Source organism: Paramisgurnus dabryanus, chromosome 7 (genome assembly GCF_030506205.2).
Source record: "Paramisgurnus dabryanus chromosome 7, PD_genome_1.1, whole genome shotgun sequence".
Taxonomy (NCBI): Eukaryota; Metazoa; Chordata; class Actinopteri; order Cypriniformes; family Cobitidae; genus Paramisgurnus; species Paramisgurnus dabryanus.
In genome coordinates, this window is record NC_133343.1 from 4,913,762 (window position 1) to 4,936,630 (window position 22,869).

Here is a 22,869-nt window from a genome sequence, read left to right on the forward strand (position 1 = left end):
GCATTTGCAAGTCGCTTTGGATAAATGAATAAATGTAAAGTATATGCTTTATACGTTTAATGCTATCTCATGACAGTTTGTACATATTTTATGAGGTGGCTTTGGTGGTACGAACACATTCGTACATTTTTGTATGATTTGCCTTGACCCCTGTGATGTTGGTGTTTTGTCATAGTTTTTTATGATAATCGCATGTTTTTGCACGCTTAAATTAGCCAACTCGTAAAATATGTATGAATTCTCGTGAGATCAGGCTGGTACGTTAGAACAGCTAGACACAAAAGGATGTGTGTAACAGCCACAAGAGGATGTTATTACTTTAACACATTTGGGTGCCATAGTACAAACCCCTTTAAATGTGTAGTTCACCGAAAAAAATGAAAATTCTAAATCTAACTAGATTTTCTAAATCATTTACTCACTATCATGTACACAAAGTAAGATATTTAAACAAAAACTTCAATAACAGATCTGGGGCACCATTCACTTCCATGGTATTCTTTTTCCTACGGAAGTCAATGGTGCCCCAGATCTGCTTGGTCTTCAAAATATCTTCCTTTGTATTTATCAGAACAAAGAAATTTATAAAGGTTGAAACAAATAGTTAGACAGTAAATAATAACAAAATTTTCATTTTTGGCCTTTGTGACTTTATTTAAGAAATAGCCTAAAGAAAGGTGATGACAGAATTTTCATTTTTTTCAACGGTCCTTTTAACTATAAGCAAAATCATTGTAACTTAGGACTTTGGGATAGTAATCTGATTAATCAATAATAACTGATAGTCAAAATAAACATCCCCCACCAAATAAATCATTTATTATCCTTACTTTAAAGTGACTGTTTGGATAAAGCAGCCGATGCAGTAAATAATCCCTCTCTATGTTTCAAGATATTTCAGATTTCACATGACGTCAAGTCATGTTTATTTGGACGAATAACTGTTTCAAGAAGTCTTTTGATCTTCAGTGAAGATGTTTAATTAAACACCAGACAGTCTCTCACTCGCAGCATGGGTGTGGCTTCACTTGGCAATGAAACGACATTCACACAAACAAACCTTTCATTATCACAGTGCTCAATTTTGATTGGGATTAACTCCTTTATATAATAATTATCTTAATTAGGGATAAGAACAACCTGGATTTGATATTGTAAATGACTTATGGGATTTATGTAATAATTGCTTTGTCCTTCTTTCTTTTTTTATTTATTCTTCACACCATTCCAGCATATGGCTATATATATATATATTTATATATATAGTTAATCTATACACAGGGTAGGGCAATTTGGCATCTCCAATTTACCTAACTTGCATATTTTTAGCCTGAGGGAGGAAACCAGAGTACCCGGAGTAAACCCACGCTGACACAGGGAGAACATGCAAACTCCACACAGAAAGGCCACCAGACACCAGATATTCATGATGTTTCAATAAAAAAAATTACATTTGATAAATGATGTTAGTTAGAATATACTTTTCCATTTGCATGAGGATTTAAACAAACAAACAAAAAAATTAAGAAAAAATTACATGATAGGGAGTACATTTTGTTATTTGTTGATGTAAAACCTCAGTAAACCATTTCATCTCATAAACAGGCCTAGAGTTTAAATTGAATGTGCATGTCACCTTAACCAAAAATATGTGACCCATCTGGTGCATTTTAAAATTATCTCGCATTATCATTTGGCTGAGGTTATTCATGTAACCAAAGTTCATCTGATCACAAGAATGTTGGCAGAATGCCTGACCCCTGCTTCCTTACTGTATATCAGATTCCCTCTCTCTTTCTTTCTCTATCTCTCTTTCTCTCTCTCTCTCTTTTGAAGTGATCACGTATCATTACCATCGGGACAGAAGCGATCAAAAGTAGACAAATTAAAACATCAGACGTAAATGTGAAGGTGTCTCTCTCATCCACTTGAGGTATGATCGACCACAACACATCTTAATTCCAGGTGTAAACAGCCTTGTCATTACCATGACTCCTGACTCCACCCTTGCTTAGCAGTTGTGGTTTGTGTCTACTTGCTCCTTCCCATGAGCATTTAACACGGGCAGAGACAACCCTGTTTTTAGATTGCTACATGTCTTGACACACAGCTTGTCAAGCGAGGTATCAACAGTAAGCAGTATCTCCATCAGTAGCTACAATGTCCAATTGGCTCAGTTGTAATTTGTGCATGTTAATCAATAGGCACCAAAGTGCATTCTTTTATATACTGTAAGTGTAACGATGCGGATGACAAATGGGTTGAGAAAAACATCACGGTCACTGCTAAGCTCAAAAAAACTTGTTTCCTCAATCTCAGTGAATTCCACGGATCCACATTTTGACACACTTTTGTTATCTTTATGCCTTTAAAGAGGGCACATTTTATGATATCAAGAGATTAAATAAGTACAATGTTATGCCAAGTATTCAAGATTACACAATATTCACACAAGAACTGACATGTGTCACCAGTTTGATTCTGTAAAGTTGCCAAAGACCACGAGGTCTTACATAATACGCAAAGAGGAAGAAAACCCTTTGCATGCTTGTCAGACCATAAAGAGGACTTTCTTTAACCTTGTGTGCATGTGAAAGACTTTTGGGACCTCTTATTATTTATTGAATTGCCTTAATTCTCAAAACCTGTTGCGGACAGTTGGTATAGCGTCCCCTGGTGGTGAACACAATATATCGCCCATATTTGAACACTACAATTTCTGAATTCTAACAAATTAAGTCTTTTAAGTAAGGCTTTTACTATTATGAGGCATTTCTGAAGAGAATAAAAGCGATGAAAAACATTTCCCATATGAAAATGTAGCATAATATTAACCGTAAATTGTAGTATAGTATTATATTATAGAAATTACTACACTATTAATATATATAGCCTACTACAGTATTCTAACAATAGTAAATTGTTAATCTAGTAAATAATTAGTAAATTGTTAATCTAGTAAATACTGCCAAATTCTTTAATTACTAAAATTAAAAAAAAACTACAGCTTCTTAAGTAAAACCTAAAGTATACTAATGTAATTTGATTAAATGTGGGATTGAATATCACGTGTAACTGTGTTAACACTGCTATATTCAATATTTAAATACTATACATAATATTCTAACCGAATTTAACAGCTCCATAAATCATTGGAATAATAAATATAGCAATATGTTAAACTAGCTAGAAATCATATCCATAGTACATTAAATGCAATATTTACAGTGTTATTAAATTAACTTAGTCAAAAAAGCGGAAATAATTTTTGGGAGTTGTTTTTCTTCAGGCAGTTCGTTGGGCACCCTTGGGGTGCTGAAGAGCACGTTGCGCCTAGTGAAGGACCCTTTTCGGTTTCCGCCATCTAAGCGCTGGTGGTGAGTTACTGTTACCAACGAATAATGTCGAAATAAGTCGTTTGTTTGCACATATAGCTGTCTAAAATTGCTCCATAAACATTTATATTTGCTTTATGCACAGGTGGATTGGACATCAAGATGCAGATTTTCGTGAAAACCCTTACGGGTAAAACCATCACCCTTGAGGTGAGACACAGGCACTCGCGGCATGGCACAGTTCTAGACTATTTTTACGTTATGTTGATATTTACCTATATGGGAACTAATATTTTACTTTATTATTATGTTTAAGTATAATACGTATTATATATGTGAAATGATATAAGTGATTGTTTAGATTATTGTGCTTTAACGTAGCACTGAATAATTGGCACGTCATGTGGCTAACAAAAATGATACAGGCCGATGTATCAATAATAAATTTACTTGAAAGTTTTTTAAACATAATGTTAATTATATATTGCACAATAGACGTTAAAAATTACTTTGTTTATGTGAAGTTGTAAGACGCGATGTTAACGTGGTTTTTTTAATAGGCATAACAGTTACACTTTACCGTAATGTTTGCATAATTTTTTTTTAAACATTTGTGTCCCTTTCTGTAAAATCTACGTTAAAATCTCATATTTTAATAATAATACAATAGTTAAAAGTTTGATTTTACATTTGATTTCAATCTTGACATGACCTTAATATAATAAATATTTCAAAGTTATATTTTCATAATGTAAGATGATTTTATGTAAAAAAAAAAAAAAAATGACTTTAGCTGGTTTTTCACATACAAGATCGCATTTGCATAGGTTGCTTAGTTTTCCCCTTTATTTGATTATTATTTTAGTTAACAGTAATCATTTTTATTTTAAGCAACTAAAATATAACTGAATACTTTTATTACTCTGTAGTCTTCAACTAGAACGTTTATTACACGTTTTAAGACACAATTGTAATTTTAAATGTATGTATTTGAGTAAATCACATTACAAGCCATGATAAAATCAGTATTTGTATATGTGATTCCTGGAAACATTTCCCATGATGTTCTTTACATTTATAATGAAAGTTAATCGTACATAACTATAGATGTATTGACTTATAAAACATCTCGCACGTCTCAACTATATTTTATTGTTTTTGTAGGTTGAGCCCTCTGATACTATTGAAAATGTCAAGGCTAAGATTCAGGACAAAGAAGGTAAGGTTGTAAGTTTATGTTGGTCAAAATATCATAGATATGTTAGGAAGCAATTGAATGTTTAATGTCGTTGTTGCAGGTATTCCTCCTGACCAACAGAGGTTGATTTTTGCTGGTAAACAGCTGGAAGATGGACGCACCCTGTCTGACTACAACATTCAGAAGGTCAGTAGATCACATTATTGTATAAATTACAGTTCTGTTAACCTTAATGGCATTTGCCAGAGTTGTCCCCCAGTTTGGATGCATCGAATCTCATTGTGCTTGTTAACCCAGGAGTCCACGCTGCATCTCGTGCTGAGACTGCGCGGTGGTGCTAAGAAGAGGAAGAAGAAGTCCTACACCACTCCCAAGAAGAACAAGCACAAGAGAAAGAAGGTCAAGCTTGCTGTGCTTAAATACTACAAGGTAGGTTGACTTCATCCTGAGGAGATCCATTAATTGATAGACTGTCAGCATTATGATGACCCTTACACTGACTTCTGCTTTTGCCATCTTCAGGTGGATGAGAACGGTAAGATCCACCGTTTGAGGCGCGAGTGTCCAGCAGATGAGTGCGGTGCCGGAGTGTTCATGGCCAGCCATTTCGACCGTCATTACTGCGGGAAGTGCTGCCTTACATATTGTTTCAACAAACCTGAAGAAAAGTAAAGTACAGCCCTGACAACATGTCCTGTTCGACGCAGAAGATCGTTAATTCCGGAGTTTGTACTTTGTAAATAAACGTGCTCTGTCACTAACAAAACTTGTCTTGTTTTTTTTTGAGCCTGTGTTTTTTTTTTTAAGACTTTGTAATATAATGGGTAAGATTTAGAATAGCTTACACTTAGTTAAGCAACTGGTAATAGTTGTAGCTATAAAATGAGATGCATACAGAAATATTCACAACAATGAATTGTATCATTTGAGTTGTAATTTTTTCTATGAAGGTTATTTAGCAATAGTTTGAGATGATATCTAGATATTTCTTTTTTATAATTAGTAACTTACTTTATGGCCTTACCCGTGACATAGTTTAAACTTTAAAGGAATGGTTCAACCCCAAATTAAAATTGGCCCATATTTTACTCACCCTGAGGGGTATTGCACAAAAGCAAGATAAGGGATTAAGCTGGGATTTTCCAGTTATCCTGGCTGAATTTAGACCTGACTCGGTTGCATGAAGGAAGGCTAAATTAATCTAGATGAAGTTACTATGGAGATTTACTCTTTGCAGCTAGCCTGCTCCAGAGCAGGCTAACAACCAGGCTAAGATTAATCCTAGTGATTAATTCAATTCAAAGAACTTTATTAATCCCAGGGGGACATTGCTTTCATGTTACAATTATAGAAATAAAAAAAAGAAAGGAAATAAAAACATAATTATATGCCCATCAATGATTAAAAAATTAATAGATAAGAAATAAAAAATAATAATAAACTATAACCATATAAAAAAGGGTAAATACTTCAATAGTGAATTGTCCCAGCACTAACAAAGAGGAATTATACAGCCTAATGGCCACAGGTATAAAGGACCTTCTAAAATGCTCAGTAAGCAGTGATCAGTCTCTGACTAAATGTACTTCACTGGTTGGCCAGCACCCTGTGTAGTGAGTGAAAGGGATTGTTTAGAATTGAATTAAGTTTTGACAGTATTACAGAGTCCAGCTCCAGACCAAGTACATAGCCAGCCCCTCTAATTAATTTGTCCAGTTTATTTCTGTCTGCCACCTTCATACTAATTCCCCAACAGACCACTGCATAAAAAATGATGCTAAACACCACAGACTCATAAAACATCCACAGCATGGTATAGCAGACTATACCATTTCTGATTAATCAGCTAGTTCCTCTTTCAATCCTACTAGATATTAATGTGTTTGAGTCACTTCATGGTCCTGCATTAAAATACTAGATATACTGTAATTTATCTAAGTATGCGTACTGTTATTTTAGTTATTATGAAGACTGCTGTCAGGGGTTTGATGAATTCATTTATTAATGCAGATGTTGATATTTGCACATATAAAGGCTCTTGAAGCATGGTGTAGAAACAGCGAGTTAGAAATAAATGTGGTAAAGACAAATGAGTTACTTTTCTGCAAAAAATTAGACATAGTAAAAGAATCAGTTTTTCTTAATGGCCAAGCAGTTGAAACTGTTTTAAGTACTTAGGTACGGTTCTTGATAACCAGTTGAGTTTTAAAGATAACACAGATTATATTTTTAAGAAATGTTCACAGCGACTTAGTCTTCTTAGAAGACTGAATTGCCTGGGAGTAAGTGCACAGATTATGGAAATGGTGTATATTACACACATTGAAAGTATCTTAACCTTCCATCTCTCTGCTTGGTTTGGTCATTTAACCTGCAAATTGAAATATAAGCTTAATAGGATTGTGTCAATGGTTAGTAAAATAGTAGGAAAACCTCAAAAAAACCTGACACAAATATACACTGAAAGAATGAGGAGAAAGGCCAGGAAAATTACTGCAGATAGTACTCACCCTCTTTCTGTTCAGTTCGAGCCTCTAAAGTCTGGGAGACGCTTCAGAGTACCTATAGCTAAAAGTACTTTAAAAAAATCTTTTATCCCAAATGCTATAAGCATTCTTAATCAAACTAAGTAATAATGACAAATGAGTGGTAAGGTATTGGAGTATATTTTTATCATGACATTTCGCATTGTATTGTATTTTTACTCATGTTTAATTAATTTCTTTTTATTATATTGGTAAATGTTGTCTGTATGTTTACTGTTTTGTATGTTTAGTGAGCCAAAGAAAAATTTCCACCTTGGTGGACAATAAAGATTTATTCTATTCTATTCTATTCTATTCTAAGAAATGGCGGATGAAGTTGAAAGGCGGTTTCAATTAAGGACATATGTAGACTAGTATTAAGGCATGAGAAATATCTGACTGAGAGGTACAGATTCTCAGGTGATCTAAGAAATGTCAGTCTAGCACTGAAATCACTTCTACAAGACTGCAAGTAACAGGAACAGATAGTGTTACATTAGGGCAGTAACCGTAAAACAGGCATTATTTTGTGTTACAGCTTTCCCTATTGTCAATGGATGCAGTGGATTGCACCCCTATGCCAGATATATGACTTTTTTAATGTTAAAATTAGTAAAGACGATACAATATGTCAGCAGACACTACCTTATGTGTAGATTTATTTCTGCAATCAAGTCTCCAGCATGCAAAATGTTCTTAATCTTGATTTTCTGAAAGTGATGGATGGTCCAAATTATTATGCACATGCTATTTTTGTTTGTTTTTTAAAATAAAGTCCATAAATTTACAAATTGTATTTTAATCTCAATAGTTATATGACAGTGTGCATGTTATTCTATTTAAATACATAATTTGGCATATTTAAAATGTCAAAAGATACTTTAATACTTAAAAAATATGCAAATTATGCTTTTCCAAATTATTATGCAAAATGCACTTTATCAAAATTTAGTGTGTTAAAATAATCCACAAAACCGATATCTGTCAAATGTGCTGCATGGACACATAATGACAAAAAAACATTAAATAATTTATTTAACACAAGTTACATAATAATATATGAGCATATTTTTGACAAGACTTTAACTCTCCCATTTATTAAACTTGTAAGTCTATAGTTTCTGTCTTTATTTCGCTTGAAGATGCTAGTATTGCATCCCAGAGTTTATGTTTGAATATGAATTATAGTTCTGTCCACCTCACAGATCATTCATATAATGATGCTTCATAGACTCCTGAGACTAAGGTCAGAGGATAGTATTCATACTGTACCTTAATTTTTTTCTTATTTCATGCCCATATTTAAATAGTCAGTGTTGCTTTTTTGCAGCATGCTATAGTGTATTGTCCTGCATGAAAGTAAATAAATTTCAGAAGACATTATTCCTTTTTCCCATCTTTTAGGTACCGTACAGTACATATCTTCCAGATGTCATTTTGGCCCCCTCAAGGGACTTACCATCTTACTTCCCAATATTCCAGTCCAAACCAGCCTTGTTTGAACATGATGGCTATTCACCAACAATCCAGAATATACTATTTAGTGTATTATGGCATGTCGATGATAAAACTGTTTGAAAACTTCATGAAGGTCACAGTAAATCTAGTAATTTTGGAAGCTTTAGTTTGGGGGTGGGGTTGAAATCCATTTTTATGCACTGAAGGATCCCATATTGAGGGCTTCTTGGTATTACTGAGGAACCAGCATGTTTGCTTAGGAGGTGGCATTTTTATTGTTGCCTTTTCCTAATATTTTGCTTAAAAAAATTCTTCATTTGGTCAAATCCTGTACATAAATCTTATAATAATTCAATGATTTTGGCTTAGTTCCACCAAATATAAATCGTTATAGGAAATAAATAGCTTTCTTAAGATAATGCACACTTTTTTTGCATCAAATACTGTAGATACACATATTAGTAGTTAAGTGATTGAAGTTTCATGATGAATTTTTATGAGTTTTATCCATTTTTGCATCAGTGATTCTGTGATCGATCCTGTGGTCTGTTTAAGAATTCCGTGAACGTGCACTTATCCTAGCTGGCTAAACCTGGCTTGACATAGCTGCCCGTTCTCATCCTGGCTTAGCAATCGTGCAACAGACTTAGCCAGGATGGGCTGATTAAACTAGGTCAAGCTGGGCCTTTTCTGTTATACTGGCTTACTTAATTCTACTTTTGTGCAATACCCCCCTGAAGCCATTTCAGGTGAATATAACTCTTATTCAGCCAAATATAGTTATATATCTAGTAATATCCTGACTTGCATCAAAATTGTGCAAAAAAAACTACTGGGGTATCTTGATGTAGGATTTCTTTATCAAAAAACTCAAAATGCCACGGCACTCAAAAATATAATAGCTAAAAGGCCTTAATCTCAACAAGCCTTCAACAGGTTGTCCTGATATCCTGACTCTATTTAGCTTTATAATGGCATTGAATAGTGCCCCATTTTATTAAAAAGCACATCCATACAGTTATTAAAGAGCACATGTTATGCCCATTTTTTGCTCCTATTTGGGTGGAAGCAAAAAGCTGCGTTTTCATGTCTCTACCTTTTTGGTTTAATGGGGATTTTTTAAAAAAATTGTTAAATTAGATATAAACGTTAAAGTTTGAAATATAAATGTTTACTTACAAAAAATTGCACATCAAACAATGATAAGGATTAATTTTTGATAGATGCAGTTTTTGCAGCTTTAAAAATGGGGCATCATCCACTGCCATTAGCTGATATTTGGAGGTAAAATTTAGATCTTACAAGACACAAAAAACTTAAAATCATTTATTTCACCTTTAAGCACCTTTACAATTCTACAACGATGAGCAATTGTTTGAGAAATTACTCTTCTTTTATTCTCTCACTTATTTTAAATTACACATCTACACTTTATAGACAGTTGAGTTCTGATATTAAAGTGCACCCATTTCATTGCTGTTCTGGTGGTTTATGGTTCAAAAACACATTATTTTCCACATACCATAAATTTATGTAGCTCCAGATTTCACTTTCTTCCTGAATGGACAGATTTGAAAAGCTCTGTGTCCCTGATTGGCCAGCTAATCTGTACATTGTAATTGGCCTGAATACCTCTGATGTCAGCCGGAAATGTGACGCTCCTTACCATGTTTGAAAGATTCGGTCACAATTTAATGCTAACAGGAGTTAACTTACAGGCTGTGAGTCCGTAGCGGGAAAAAATTATGATAATGTCGGTCTTTACTACATCACCAATCCCAGGAAGTAAACTGTTGTCTACAATCAGTGTGTTTGTTGTAGTCCAAGGAAGAGATTTATGTTGGAGACGAAAACTAGCATCATCGTTTACTTTGGGGTTTGCATACCGTTAAAGCGTAACTAAACCCCTGGTCAGAGCCAGACTCCGCCCACTGGCAATATTTGAAAAATGCAAGAAAAGTGGCCAGATCCCAATGGAGATAGAGAGGACGAACTAAGCTCGTACCAAGTGTTTGGTGAGATCATAACAAGGGCGTGGTGAGCTTGAACCTGCTTACGTCACGAGTCATTTTTTGGACCCAACATCCAATAGGAAAATTCAACTGCAGTAGCCACCGTTCAACCTGAAGAGGGCAGCACTCAGACGTTTTTAGACCATATATTGTAGTATTGAAACACTTTACATCCAAATGTCAAAAAAGTTACTAAAATCAATGAACAGCACTAATAAAGCATAATTTTAACTAAAAAAAAGTTGGTTTAAGGTTTAGTTACTCTTTAACATGAACTAATACGCACTTAAACACCAAAAGAAATATGAAAGCGTGAATCAGACAATAGGTGCTCTTTAACAAATTAAAATGAAGACAATCATACGTCACTGGTAATTTATTCGTTTGTAGCGGGATTTGTGGATTATTGTCACTCAAAATCCTGGATCCCAAGATATTTTCTGTTTTGTCTCCGATTCACTGTAACACACAATTTCATCCCCGGGTCTGAATTCAAGGTCCTCATTATCCAGAGAAAGACCACACTCCATGCCTGTCTTTACTGTGGGTACGTCGTCCTTCATATGTTTCAGTGTTGTCACAGAACCTGAGGAAACATTTGAGCGTGAATCAGAAAACCAAAAGTTTGTGTAAAGTGATGTTATTTGTGTGTTCTGAGTTTGTCAAACCACAGAAAAATTTGTTATTAACCACCCAGAAATATACGGGTCGTCAGGTTTCATTTTCTCTTAAAGATCGGAAGGTGACCCTTATTTACCATATATACCCTCGCATTGGGCCCCCAATTTGCTAAATCCTCAACTGTGGATAACATAATTATGCCGCAATATTTAGTCTGTCTGGAACTAAGCTGAGTTAAACCACATCACTGTGTGACACTTCAATACATATGAACGGCTGCTACGCTAATACGATTTTGTTTTTCTCTCCCTGTCTCGTCCTCGACCCGAGGACGAGACAAACAGACCCAGTCCCGGTAGATGTGAAAGTCGGCACACCTCTGATCTACTGGCCGTCCTTCAACGTTATGCCCAGCTGATACCTGACCAACGATCACCGGCAGAACCGCTTAATCTCCGCTAAATCTCCATTTCCGTTCTCCCAAGGGTTTTTCCCTCCTAGGACTTATTTTTCCTCGGATAAAAGCCCGGGGGTTTTTTTTCTCCTAGGGGGTTTTTCACCCCGGGGAGGCAGCCTTTTTGGGCTTTACCTAGCTTCCTCTTCAATACGTTGCTTTAGTAATACGTGCAATTATAATATTGAGTCATAGCCGCAGCAAATTTAACTGCTCATGCTATCATGTATTCTGTTGTGCTATCTGTCGTTTTCTGTGCTTTTCACTGCTTCTATTTATGTAAAGCTGCTTTGAAACAATTGACTTTTGTGAAAAGCGCTATATAAATAAAATTGAATTGAATTGAATTGAATTGAATGATAAAAACCGCCAAGCAAATAAATAAATAAGCAGCATTTTCTACTTTTAAGCACTGGGGGTGTGTCCACATTCGGCGCTAAAACCTCGCCCAATCACAAGAAAGCTGCAGTCTCTCTCAACTTTCAAATTCAACTACAACCTGAATGCATGATCGCGATTGTGTTAGGGGCGGAGCCATGCTCGGTGGCCCAAGTGCGTCATCGAAAAACTAACGAAACTGAAAACAAACAAATTAGCAGTCTGGTTTACCTTCCCAGAGAACATCTCTCCCTCGAACGAGCCTGAACTTCATCTTTCTGTCCAGTTGGCCCTTCTGAACTCTACAACCAGCCACTGGGATCTTCTTTTTCCCCACCGTCACATCAAATGTGGCCAGAACAGAAGCTTCACCTTAAGAAGAAACCACAGGAGCTTTAGTCTTTCATTCACAAACACTATATGCAGCCACAGATATGTTTGCAGAAGAGGCTTGGAAAGCTACTGAACAAACATTCAGTTCATCTCTATAGTGCGTTTGCACAATAAGAATTGTGTTTCAAAGCATATTTACAAAAACATCATCAAAAGAATACATTATTGTATTAAAGGTGCATTGTGAAACTTTAAGAAGGATCTGTATATACATAACTATATTATTAGTGGTGTATAATGAACTATATTGTTTTTATTACCTTACAATAAGCCGTTTTTATCTACATACACCGCGGGTCCCCTTACATGGAAGGCGCTGCTATGTTTCTACAGTAGCCCTAAATGGACAAACTTCTCTATAGAGACCACTTCGTCACTACGTTGTCTCAGACTACTACATGTTTATCCTATAGTGGCTACCGTAGCTTCTCTATGCGTTTCAAAAGGCAGGGGTGAGATGTGGACTGAGCGGTTGGTTGCAATTCACAATCTCACCACTAGAGGCCGCTAAAAATCTACTTACCAATGATATTTTCCTCTGTGACAGGCGATAGCTTGCTGCTCAGGTCCTCTTTGAGTTCATCGATGAGTTTGTAGATAATTTTGTGAAATCTCAGGGGAATGCCCTTTTTGGCAGCCATCTGCTGAACCGATTTATTTGCAGATACATTGAATCCGTATATAGTACCTGCACAGTGATGAAGATAAAGTGCAGAACATTATACCGGATGATCCTGTAGTTAAAGGCGGGGTGCATGGTTTTTGAAAACACTTTGAAAAAGGGAGTCAGGCCGAGTACCAAAATACATTTGTAGCCAATCAGCAGTAAGGGGCGTGTCTACTAACCGACTTCGATGGATGCCTCGGTTGCGTATGTGTGGGGCGGGTCTATCAAAAGATGGTCCAGATTCTATTGGGGTAGGGGCGTGTTTGTTTAGGTGACTTCAAATGTCAATATTGGCTTTCAGAGATCATGCACCCCGCCTTTAAGAGTTGGTAGAGCTTTACGATAGCATCACAGAGGTCGGGGGTTCGAATTAAAGGGATCATATACCATTGAAAAATCTATAGCTTCGATGCACTTTAATGGTGTATGTATAGTGAAATGATAATAAAATTCACTCACCTGAGAACGTCTCTGCCAAGTGAATGTCACTCTCGGAGATGTCACCCACACCAAAATGCACCACATCCAGTTGGCACTGGTCATCAGCATCATAATTTTCCAGAATGTTCAAAATGGCCTCCACCGAGCCATCAACATCACCTGCAAAATCAGACAAGCACTGGAAATTAAACAATACGTGCATTATGGATCTGAAAAGCATTATTGCATTATTTTTCTGTTTTGATGGGATTAATATTGGTTGATATATTGGTAACTCAAACCTATATATATATATATGCCCCACACATACACAACCCAGGCAACAATGTTGGTTAGTAGACATGCCCCTTACTGCTGATTGGCTACAAGTGTGTTTTGGTACTCTGCCCGACTCCCTTTTCCAAAGTGTTTTTTAAAAATCATGCACCCCGCCTTTAATTGTCTATATTACAGATGAGATAAAGGATCCAGCGTTTCACCTTTGACAATGATGGGTAGCGTGAGTTCCTCCGTCTCAGTTTTCTCGCTGACCCTGTGGGTGAGTTTATGTTTGTTGGCTCGGTACATGGCCGCCCTCCTCTGTTTCCAGGTGAGATGGGCCGTGCTTTCCCTCTCCTTCTTGTAGACGTCCTGATGCTGTTTCTGCTTGGTTTCGATGGCTTGCTGGTCTTCTTTTAACTTGTCCTGTTCTTCAACGTAGCTGCGCCACTCCACCACCTCACGAGCCCTTTGCTGAGAGCAAGAAAAAAGGTCAAATGTGTCTGGACTGGTGGAGCAAAATGCTTCAGAAGTGTACGTTTAGTAGATACCTCGGATTCCACCTCCAGGATCTCCTCACCAGCAGAGGGAAGATCTTTCCAACCCACGATCTCCACAGGAATGCTGGGCCCGGCCTCGGTCAACGCCTGGTTATATTCATCAAACATGAAGCGTACTTTAGCCCAGCACTTTCCAGCCACCAGCGTACAGCCTTTCCTCAGGGTGCCACGCTGGATGATTGCAGTAGTAACAGGTCTGTGGATGGGCAATTGGTGATTGGAAAAAAAAAGAGAGATTTATACATCATCTGAATGTAAAAGCTTTAAAAGGAAAACACCACCATTTTTCAATATTTTACTATGTTCTTATCTAAACTTATCAACGCATCTTGAATGTGTTAGCATTTAGCCTAGCCCCATTCATTCCTATGGCTCAAAACAGGGATGAATTTAGAAGCCACCAAACACTTTCATGTTTTCCCTATTTAAAGACTGTTACATGACTGTTAATTATGGGTTTTCATTAAATAAGCTGTCTATTGATGTATGTTTGTTAGGCTAAGACAATATTTGGCTGAGAAACTATTTGAAAATCTGGAATCGGAGGGTGCAAAAAATTTAAATAAATATTGAAAAAAAAAATCGCCTTTAAATGAAGTCCTTAGGAACACATATTACTAATGATAAATACATTTTTTATATATTTAGTTTGTCCGTTAAGGGCTTCTGTAGAAACATGGTGGCACAAAATGGTGATTTCTATGTAAGGGGACCCTCGGTATGTAGATAAAAATGTCTCATTCTATAAAAACATAATGGTTCATTATGAATGGTCTGTGTATACACATCTGATAATATAGTTTTGTATATTATTTTGCATTTCTGTCAAGAAATCCTTCTAAAAATTACACACTGCACCTTTAATATCCTAAGCATTTTTTGGCATAAAAGAAATTTTGGCCCATACAATGTATTTTTTGGCTGTTGCTACAAATATACCCGTTATACTTAAGACAAGTTTTGGTATCCAGTTTAATTAAAATGTATTTATACAGCACTTTGTTTACAAAGTTGCAATTTTTTAAAGCAGCTTTAAGGGTCAGGGACAAAAAAGTGTGGTAAGAGGAGAAATAAATAAATATTTTTTTTTAACTAGTTTTAAAAGAATGCATCAGTTTTATGTCAATGCACAATGCACATTTCAATGTGTATTTATGTTAATTGTATGCAATAAAAAATACATTAGCACCATTTTTATGAAAGTTAAGACTGAATGGAGCTGAAAATGTCAAATGGTGTAACTGCCAATTGTGCCAAAGAGTGAGAAATATTAAATATTTTATCCACCTTGATGGCATGTAAGCGGAATCATAAATTTTTTTATTAAAATATAATTGTATTAGTTAAAAAATCATATTACACTAAACTAGATGATTATATTTTATTCCCTATTTTTATGAATATATTTTAATTTAAAAAAATACTAGGTAGACCAATTGACACAGAACAGTTACACCACATTGACATTTTTGATATTATCCCCCAAATTTTTTTCAAAATAAAATAAAACCAGAAATGTAAGACTTGGTCCTCAAAAAAAAAGTGAATGTATGCAAGAAATTTGCTAAATTTATTTTGAAATTTTAACATTTTGAAACTTTTACATGTAATTTATCCATATGGACATCAAGTCATTGACCCTTAAATAAAAAAATGGAAAATTAAACTACATATAAAAATATTTTTGCCTATTGTTTTATTGTAATTTTTGCAAAGTTATATATTTATATATAATTGCTCTATATATAATTTATATATAATATAATTTCAATTTTTTTATTTCTCAGATCGTGGGATCATTATAATAAAAGCAATATTAACAGAAGTTACGAACGAAATTATCAAATATTTACAAAAAACTCTAACTGTAGATACTGCTACTGCACGTGAATGATCCTTGAACTCATATAGAGAGAAGTCTCATGTGTATCCCTGAAATAAAGCCACAGTTTTTTGTGTGTTGTAGATACTCACCCTTTGCCTTTGTCAGTTCGGCTCTCTATGACCGTCCCCTCAACTAAACCGGTGGGGTCGCCCTTCAGTTCCAGGACCTCTGCCAGTGTCACTGTGGCCTCAGCCAGCTCTATTAAATTATCCCCCTGTTGAAAACCAAATTGCTATTCAATTCATACACTGAATATATCATAAAATCTATACATATAGACACTACATGGTAGATCAGATGTTAGAACATTGCATTAAAGGACAAGTTTGGTATTTTACACTTAAAGCCCTGTTTTCAGATTGTTTATGATGAAATAGAACGGTTTTGACTGAAATTTCGACATATGCGGGTGCCCTGAGATTTTTCGGATGTTTGTGTTTCACCTCACACCTCTACAATGGTGCACTGGAACAATCCTTCCTAAAATGCATTAAACTTTCGTTTACAAAGACGTGAAACTCACCGACTCACACAAAAATCGCTGCAAAAGATGCTTTCCAACAGCTGTTTTAGCATTCGTTGTTAACTTGTGGACCTATTTTTCCAAACGCCTCACACCCGTACAGTATATTCTTCCATTGAGAGCTTGAATAATAGACACTCCAGCCCAGGTGGTGGCGCTAATCCGCCATTGCCAATTGCAAGAATAGAAACAAAGTTCCCGGCGCGGAGTAATACCGTACCTCACAGGACGTCTAATACAAGTCAATGGAGTTGGCAAAAACTACAATAAAACCTGTTGGAATGCGTATTTTGCAGCGATTTTTGTGTGGGCATACCAGTGAACACCCCTGACCACTCGGTGAGTTTCACGTCTTTGTAAATGAAAGTTTAATGCATTTTAGGAAGGATTGTTCCAGTGCACCTATGCAGCCATTGTAGAGGTGGGAGGTGAAACACAAACCCCCCAAAATTCTCGGGGCAGCCGCATATGTCGAAATTTCAGTCAAAACCGTTCTATTTCATCATAAACAATCTGAAAACAGGGCTTTAAGTGTAAAATACCGAACTTGTCCTTTAACATTGCGAAAGGTTGTGGGTTCGACTTCAGGGAACATACATACTGATACAATGCATACCTTGTTTAATGCACTGCAAGTTGGGATAAAAACATCTGCCAAATGCATAAATGTAAATCTACATCATAATGCACTGTATTGCTTTGATGAACATATTTATCAAATGTAAATGATGCCTCAGTAAGCTTTCATTCAGTAGGATTTAAATAGTTTGGTTTCATATGCTGGTTTGTAGTGATAACAAAATAATGATATTAACCATACAGTAAATATTTTTTTTATTATACATTCGTAAATGCTTATATAAACATAGAGTTTTCCCATTATAGAAACAGTTGAATTAATAATATAATCTGTTGGTAATGTGTTTAGGCTGCTGTACCTTTAATGCAGATATATGGATGGCTTGGATTTCCCCTCCGAACTCCTCACAGACCACATCGTGTGCTAACAGCTCTTCTTTCACATGATGGGGGTCGGCCTGAGGTTTATCACATTTATTCACAGCCACAATAATTGGAACTGCACATACGATCACAAAGACACACAACTGTAAATCTAGCTGGATTACATCATTAAATCATGAATAGACATACAGCATTTTTATCAGTAAGGGGGCTATTATTGACACAAAATTTCCACCAGATGTAGCCATCAAGCAAAATAATGAATTCATACAAAGAAATCAGAACATTTAAGTATACAAGTTGAGTCATAATAAATAAAGTGAAATGACACAGGGAATAAGTATTATACACATAAAGAGAACAAGGTGCAAAATGGCATAGAAAGCCAGGAGATCACCTGAAATCTGTCAGTATTGAGAGAGAAACCCTGCCTCCTATCAGTACTTACTGATATCAGCTGTTTTAGTCCTAATTGTTGGCCTATAAAGGCTTCTCACAATGCACCTTTAATGTGTTTTCGAAATATAGGACACATAATCTCCCACTATGATGACATCATATATTATATTGTCCAAATTGTGTGTTACCTTTGGATTTTTTTGCATGCTGTATGGACTCGATGGTCTGTTTCATCACTCCGTCATCAGCGGCAACCACCAGAATGACTATATCCGTAACCATGGCTCCACGTGCCCGCATGGCAGAAAAGGCAGCGTGGCCCGGTGTGTCCAGAAAAGTGATCTTCTCACCTGAAGGAAGCTGAACTGAAAAAGGACAACGACTTAATTACTAGCATAAACTTTTATTTGTCGTTCAGATCAATGCTGTTTTACAGTAAATAGCAAACAGCACTGATGTCTTTGTATTTAGAGACTCATTACCCCGAAAAGCCCCAATGTGTTGCGTGATGCCCCCGGCTTCCTGAGCAGCGATTTGACTCTTCCTCAGACTGTCCAGCAGGGTGGTCTTTCCATGGTCTACGTGACCCATAATGGTTACCACCGGAGGTCGGAGTACCAACTGAGAAGGATCTGGGGGAGGCCTAAAACAATGGACGAAAAAAATTATGCATTATGCAAAGATATAAAAACATTACATTCAGCACATAGAGTGCACATACAAAGGACCAAACGTGTGAGACCACTTCAATTTAGCATAATTTTGAGCTATACAAAAGCATATAACAGCTAACCAACAATGTTGGAAATGTACAATAACTTTATGCAGTTAGCAGACCCTTTTATACAACGACTTACACATTATATACATCTTTTGCGTATATGCATTTCCGGAGATCGAACCCTTAACCTTGGCAACACTGATGCAATGATTTACTCATTGAGCCACAGGGACACAAAACAATATCTTACCTTTTTGTACAAGTAAATATCAATGACCACATTTACACGCACCCTCATAATGCAATTATAATCGGATTTGTGTAATATTGCGATTATACTTTACCTCATGTAAACGCAATATTTCGATAAAAATAATGCAATCAAGCTCTTAATCGTAGCAAGTATAATCTTATTAAAGCAACTTTAATCGCCGCAATATGTGGTCATAGAAACACTTTAATCGCATCTGTACCGCACTTACTGAAGTGCAGTGTCATAATATTTCTGTCTTCATCATGGCACTGATACAGCAAAAAATATATTTTAAATGTATTTCAAAATATTAAAAAAAGCCAAAAAATATATTTGCTGAAAATATTTTGTTTGGCCATTTTTGAAATACATTTAAAAAAATATATATATTTTAAAACATTTATTTTATATTGTGGGATATATTTGTATACTGTATATATTTAGCCCTCCATATATTTAAAACTAAGGAAATATATTTACGTCGCATTGGAAGAAAAATAACAGGTTTCAATAGGTTTAATTTAAATATATTTTCAATTTCAAAAATATACTTTATTAAAATGACCTTGTATTTAACATATATTAAAAATATATTTTGGCCAAAAATACATTTCTTGCCATATGGATTGTAAAATTAAAAATGTATTTATTTGCTCTTGAAATACATTTTAAAGGTTAAAACTAAATATATTTTCAAATCAAAAATATATTTAATTAGGTTTTACTTTCTACAAAATGTATTTTACTTTCTACAAAGCCTATTTTTGGCTAAAGCATTTTTTTTTGTGTGTCATAAGAACATATTTGTTGCATTGGGCTATGTGTGAATAATAATCATTAGTGAATAAAAAAAAAAGGAGTGAAGAGATTAGCTCCAGACATTTAAACATGGTACTGCGATTAACTCCTTACTCTGATTATTAGAAATAACCACATTATCTGTATACATGTAAACGTAGTCATTGTTATGTTTGATTAGTGCCGTAAAACTAAACATTTTTCAAAAGGGTTTGGTTTCTTTCCAGGTTTAAAATAAATACATAAAGTTTCCGTGGTCTCAGATCTTTGGGTCCCATTGTGCCCAAATGCTAAATAAATTCTGATTATTATAATCCTCCTCACTGTCTCTGGAAGTCTTTATTTTCTCTGACTTTGGTTTCCACTAGTTTGGCCCATCTGTGTTTCATTCCAGATCTCTTGACTGCCTCTTTAATCCATTTTTCCTCCAGCACCGTGTCAGGCTCCAGCTCATCTAAATCCACCTCAGTGTTGAGCAGAGCCTCGTATACGTGATCTAGACAGAGGAGATAACATTACACATACTGAAGGATTTTACTGGACAAAATCATTTTTATGCATTTGGCAGACGCTTTAATAGATTAAAGTGATCAGTATGCATGTTCCCTGACCCGGGGAATCAAACCTATGTCCTTTATATTGCTAACATAATGCTCTACCAATTAAGCAACACAAATATTTGTTAATGTTTATTAATGATGACATATTGTATAATGCATAATTTTACTGTAAGGGGAATCTCACCAATGTCTTTATTCATGGCTTTGGCGAGTTCAAAGACTGTCATCCTCTGTTTGATCTCCACTTCTTGTTTCTGTTGTTTCTCCAGTTTCACTGGCTTTAAAATCTTCTGACCTTTGAAATGGCCTTTATTCTACATCAGGAGAAACACAGACATTTAACTCAGTATTACATGCTTAAGGTAGTCTGGTCTATAATGATTGTGAATCTTGCAATGGACAGATTTAGTCGTGTAGTGAAAGGTTTTGCATTGAGAGGATGCAGTATTGTGCAAAAGTCTTAGGTCACCACCAGCTTTTTTATTAATTTTTTGCTCTTATACATAAAATACAGGACATGCTATTTTTGCAAGTGTAAGGGGAGCTTACACTAACCTATTTCAAAATGTAGCTTATAATTGTATTGTTTTTTTATACTGCATACACGTTTACGGTCTTTACTGGTTGTATTCTAATAAAGAGACTCAGGCTTTATTATATATGGACTGCATAACATTGTAAAAAAAAAGAAATCTAATGGTGGCCTAAGACTTTGATTTCACCTGTTTAGCAGCCAAGTGCCGGACTTGAGAACCGGTGTATGGAGGCCCAGGGGTCAAGACGGGCAACAAGGGCAGATTTGGGCTCCCATGGTGCCAACAGGATGAGGCGGTCCTGCCAACCAAGGCTGCAATCCGCTTCATGGCAACTTTACTGAGAAAACGCATGAAGATTTTCAGTTCACATGAGGACATGAAGATACATAACACTAACAATATAAACTTAACAATCACAAAAACATACAATTTTCATCAGTAAATATCTTAGAGATTAAACATTTTAGATTGTATAGAAATAATGATATATCATATTTATGATCATTTAAATATTTATTTAAATTGTTTATAATAAACTAACACCAGGAAAGTATGACTGTCTCTACAATAATAAATGTTATAAAAGCACACGTAAAGTAAAACTAAAGACATTATATTGCAGTAATTCAGACAGGCTGGACAACAATGTAATATATATAATACTTCCTACTTACTAAAACAATTATAAAACGCACTCGAGAAGTCACTTACGGTGTTCACTCAATAATGCATCGTGGATGGCAGAAGAATGAAGTGGAAAAAATAAACAGAAGTGAATTAAATCCTAAATCAGATGTCATTTCTACTGTAAGGGAGCCGCCATGACAGCTTGTCCCATAATGCATTGCGCATAAACTGCAGTTCAAAACTGAACCACAAGAGGGCGACGGATTAAAAATTAAACAAAAATGGCATGTGTAAATATTTTATAATTTTCTATTTTCTCCATTTATAATCTTCAATGTGTGATTTCAATTAAACCAAAATAGTGTAATATACTTTAGTATTTACTATAATAATTTTAGAATTACTATAACAAAAAACCTGTCACATATTGCATTGCGCATAAGAGCACAGACTGCAGTTCAAAACTGAAACACAAGAGGGCGAAATTGATCGCGCCTTAAAAATCAAACAAAAAAGGCATAAGCCTGTGTAAATAATAAATATCTTCTATTTTATAATCTTTTATTTTGATATTTGCTCCATTTTTAATGTTGAATGTGTCATTTCAATTCAACCCAATATACTGTAATATACTTTAGTATTTACTATAATAATAATTGTAGAAATTACTATAATAAACAAATTGTCCCATAATGCACTGCGCATACGAGCACAGACTGCAGTTCAAAATTGAAACACAAGAGGGCTAAATTTGATCGCTCATTAAAAATCTATTTTTAAAAAAAATAATTTTAGTATTTACTTAACAACTTATAACCCATAATGAATTGCGCATTAACGTGTAGACTGCAGTTCACAACTCAAACACAAGAGGGCGACATTAATCGCGCATTAAAAATCAATCAAAAAAAGCATAAGCATTCTTCTATTTTATAATCTTCTATTTTTATATTTTCTCCACTTATAATCTTCAACGTATCATTTTAATTCAACCAAAAATACTGTAATATACTTACTTTAGTATCTACTAAAATAATTTTAGTATTTACTTTAATAAACAACTTGTCCCATAACGCATAGCGCATTAACGCGTAGACTGCAGTTCAAAACTCAAACACAAGAGGGCGACATTAATCGTAAACATAAAAGGCATATGCCTGTGTAAATAATAAGTATCTTCTAATTTATAATCTTCTATTTTATATTTTCTCAATTTATAATCTTCAATGTGTCATTTAGTATACTTTAGTATTTACTTAAATAATCTGTAATAATTTGTAGCATACTGTAGTATATTAGGCTAA

The 22,869-nt window shown here is 35.2% G+C and overlaps 2 protein-coding genes across 2 annotated transcripts; one reads left to right on the forward strand and one right to left on the reverse strand.

The window, feature by feature from the left end:
* The first annotated feature begins 3,305 nt into the window (after window positions 1-3,305).
* On the forward strand, window positions 3,306-5,299 carry rps27a (ribosomal protein S27a). The gene is made up of 6 exons (XM_065293777.2): window positions 3,306-3,377; window positions 3,481-3,545; window positions 4,500-4,554; window positions 4,634-4,719; window positions 4,831-4,962; window positions 5,056-5,299. Exons 2-6 carry the CDS (start codon window positions 3,498-3,500, stop codon window positions 5,203-5,205), a joined length of 471 nt encoding a protein of 156 aa, XP_065149849.1. The 5' UTR covers window positions 3,306-3,377; window positions 3,481-3,497; the 3' UTR covers window positions 5,206-5,299.
* A 5,608-nt stretch (window positions 5,300-10,907) lies between these two features.
* mtif2 (mitochondrial translational initiation factor 2) lies at window positions 10,908-21,798 on the reverse strand. The gene is made up of 14 exons (XM_065293775.2): window positions 21,650-21,798; window positions 21,125-21,275; window positions 20,587-20,716; window positions 20,167-20,338; window positions 18,553-18,713; window positions 18,259-18,435; window positions 17,647-17,786; window positions 16,275-16,399; window positions 14,292-14,496; window positions 13,962-14,214; window positions 13,501-13,641; window positions 12,898-13,062; window positions 12,213-12,353; window positions 10,908-11,114 (listed from the first exon to the last, which is right to left on the reverse strand). Exons 2-14 carry the CDS (start codon window positions 21,263-21,265, stop codon window positions 10,942-10,944), a joined length of 2,124 nt encoding a protein of 707 aa, XP_065149847.1. The 5' UTR covers window positions 21,266-21,275; window positions 21,650-21,798; the 3' UTR covers window positions 10,908-10,941.
* Between the last annotated feature and the right edge of the window lie 1,071 nt (window positions 21,799-22,869).

Coding starts and splice junctions, on each gene's coding strand:
- rps27a (XM_065293777.2), top strand. CDS start 3,498: ATGCAGATTTTCGTGAAAACCCTTACGGGTAAAACCATCACCCTTGAG. Junction 4,720..4,830: donor CTGACTACAACATTCAGAAG/GTCAGTAGATCA, acceptor TTGTTAACCCAG/GAGTCCACGCTGCATCTCGT. Junction 4,963..5,055: donor CTGTGCTTAAATACTACAAG/GTAGGTTGACTT, acceptor TGCCATCTTCAG/GTGGATGAGAACGGTAAGAT.
- mtif2 (XM_065293775.2), bottom strand. CDS start 21,265: ATGAAGCGGATTGCAGCCTTGGTTGGCAGGACCGCCTCATCCTGTTGG. Junction 18,714..20,166: donor AATAAAGACTTCCAGAGACA/GTGAGGAGGATT, acceptor CCATTGTTTTAG/GCCTCCCCCAGATCCTTCTC. Junction 13,642..13,961: donor GCTACCCATCATTGTCAAAG/GTGAAACGCTGG, acceptor CTGATTTTGCAG/GTGATGTTGATGGCTCGGTG.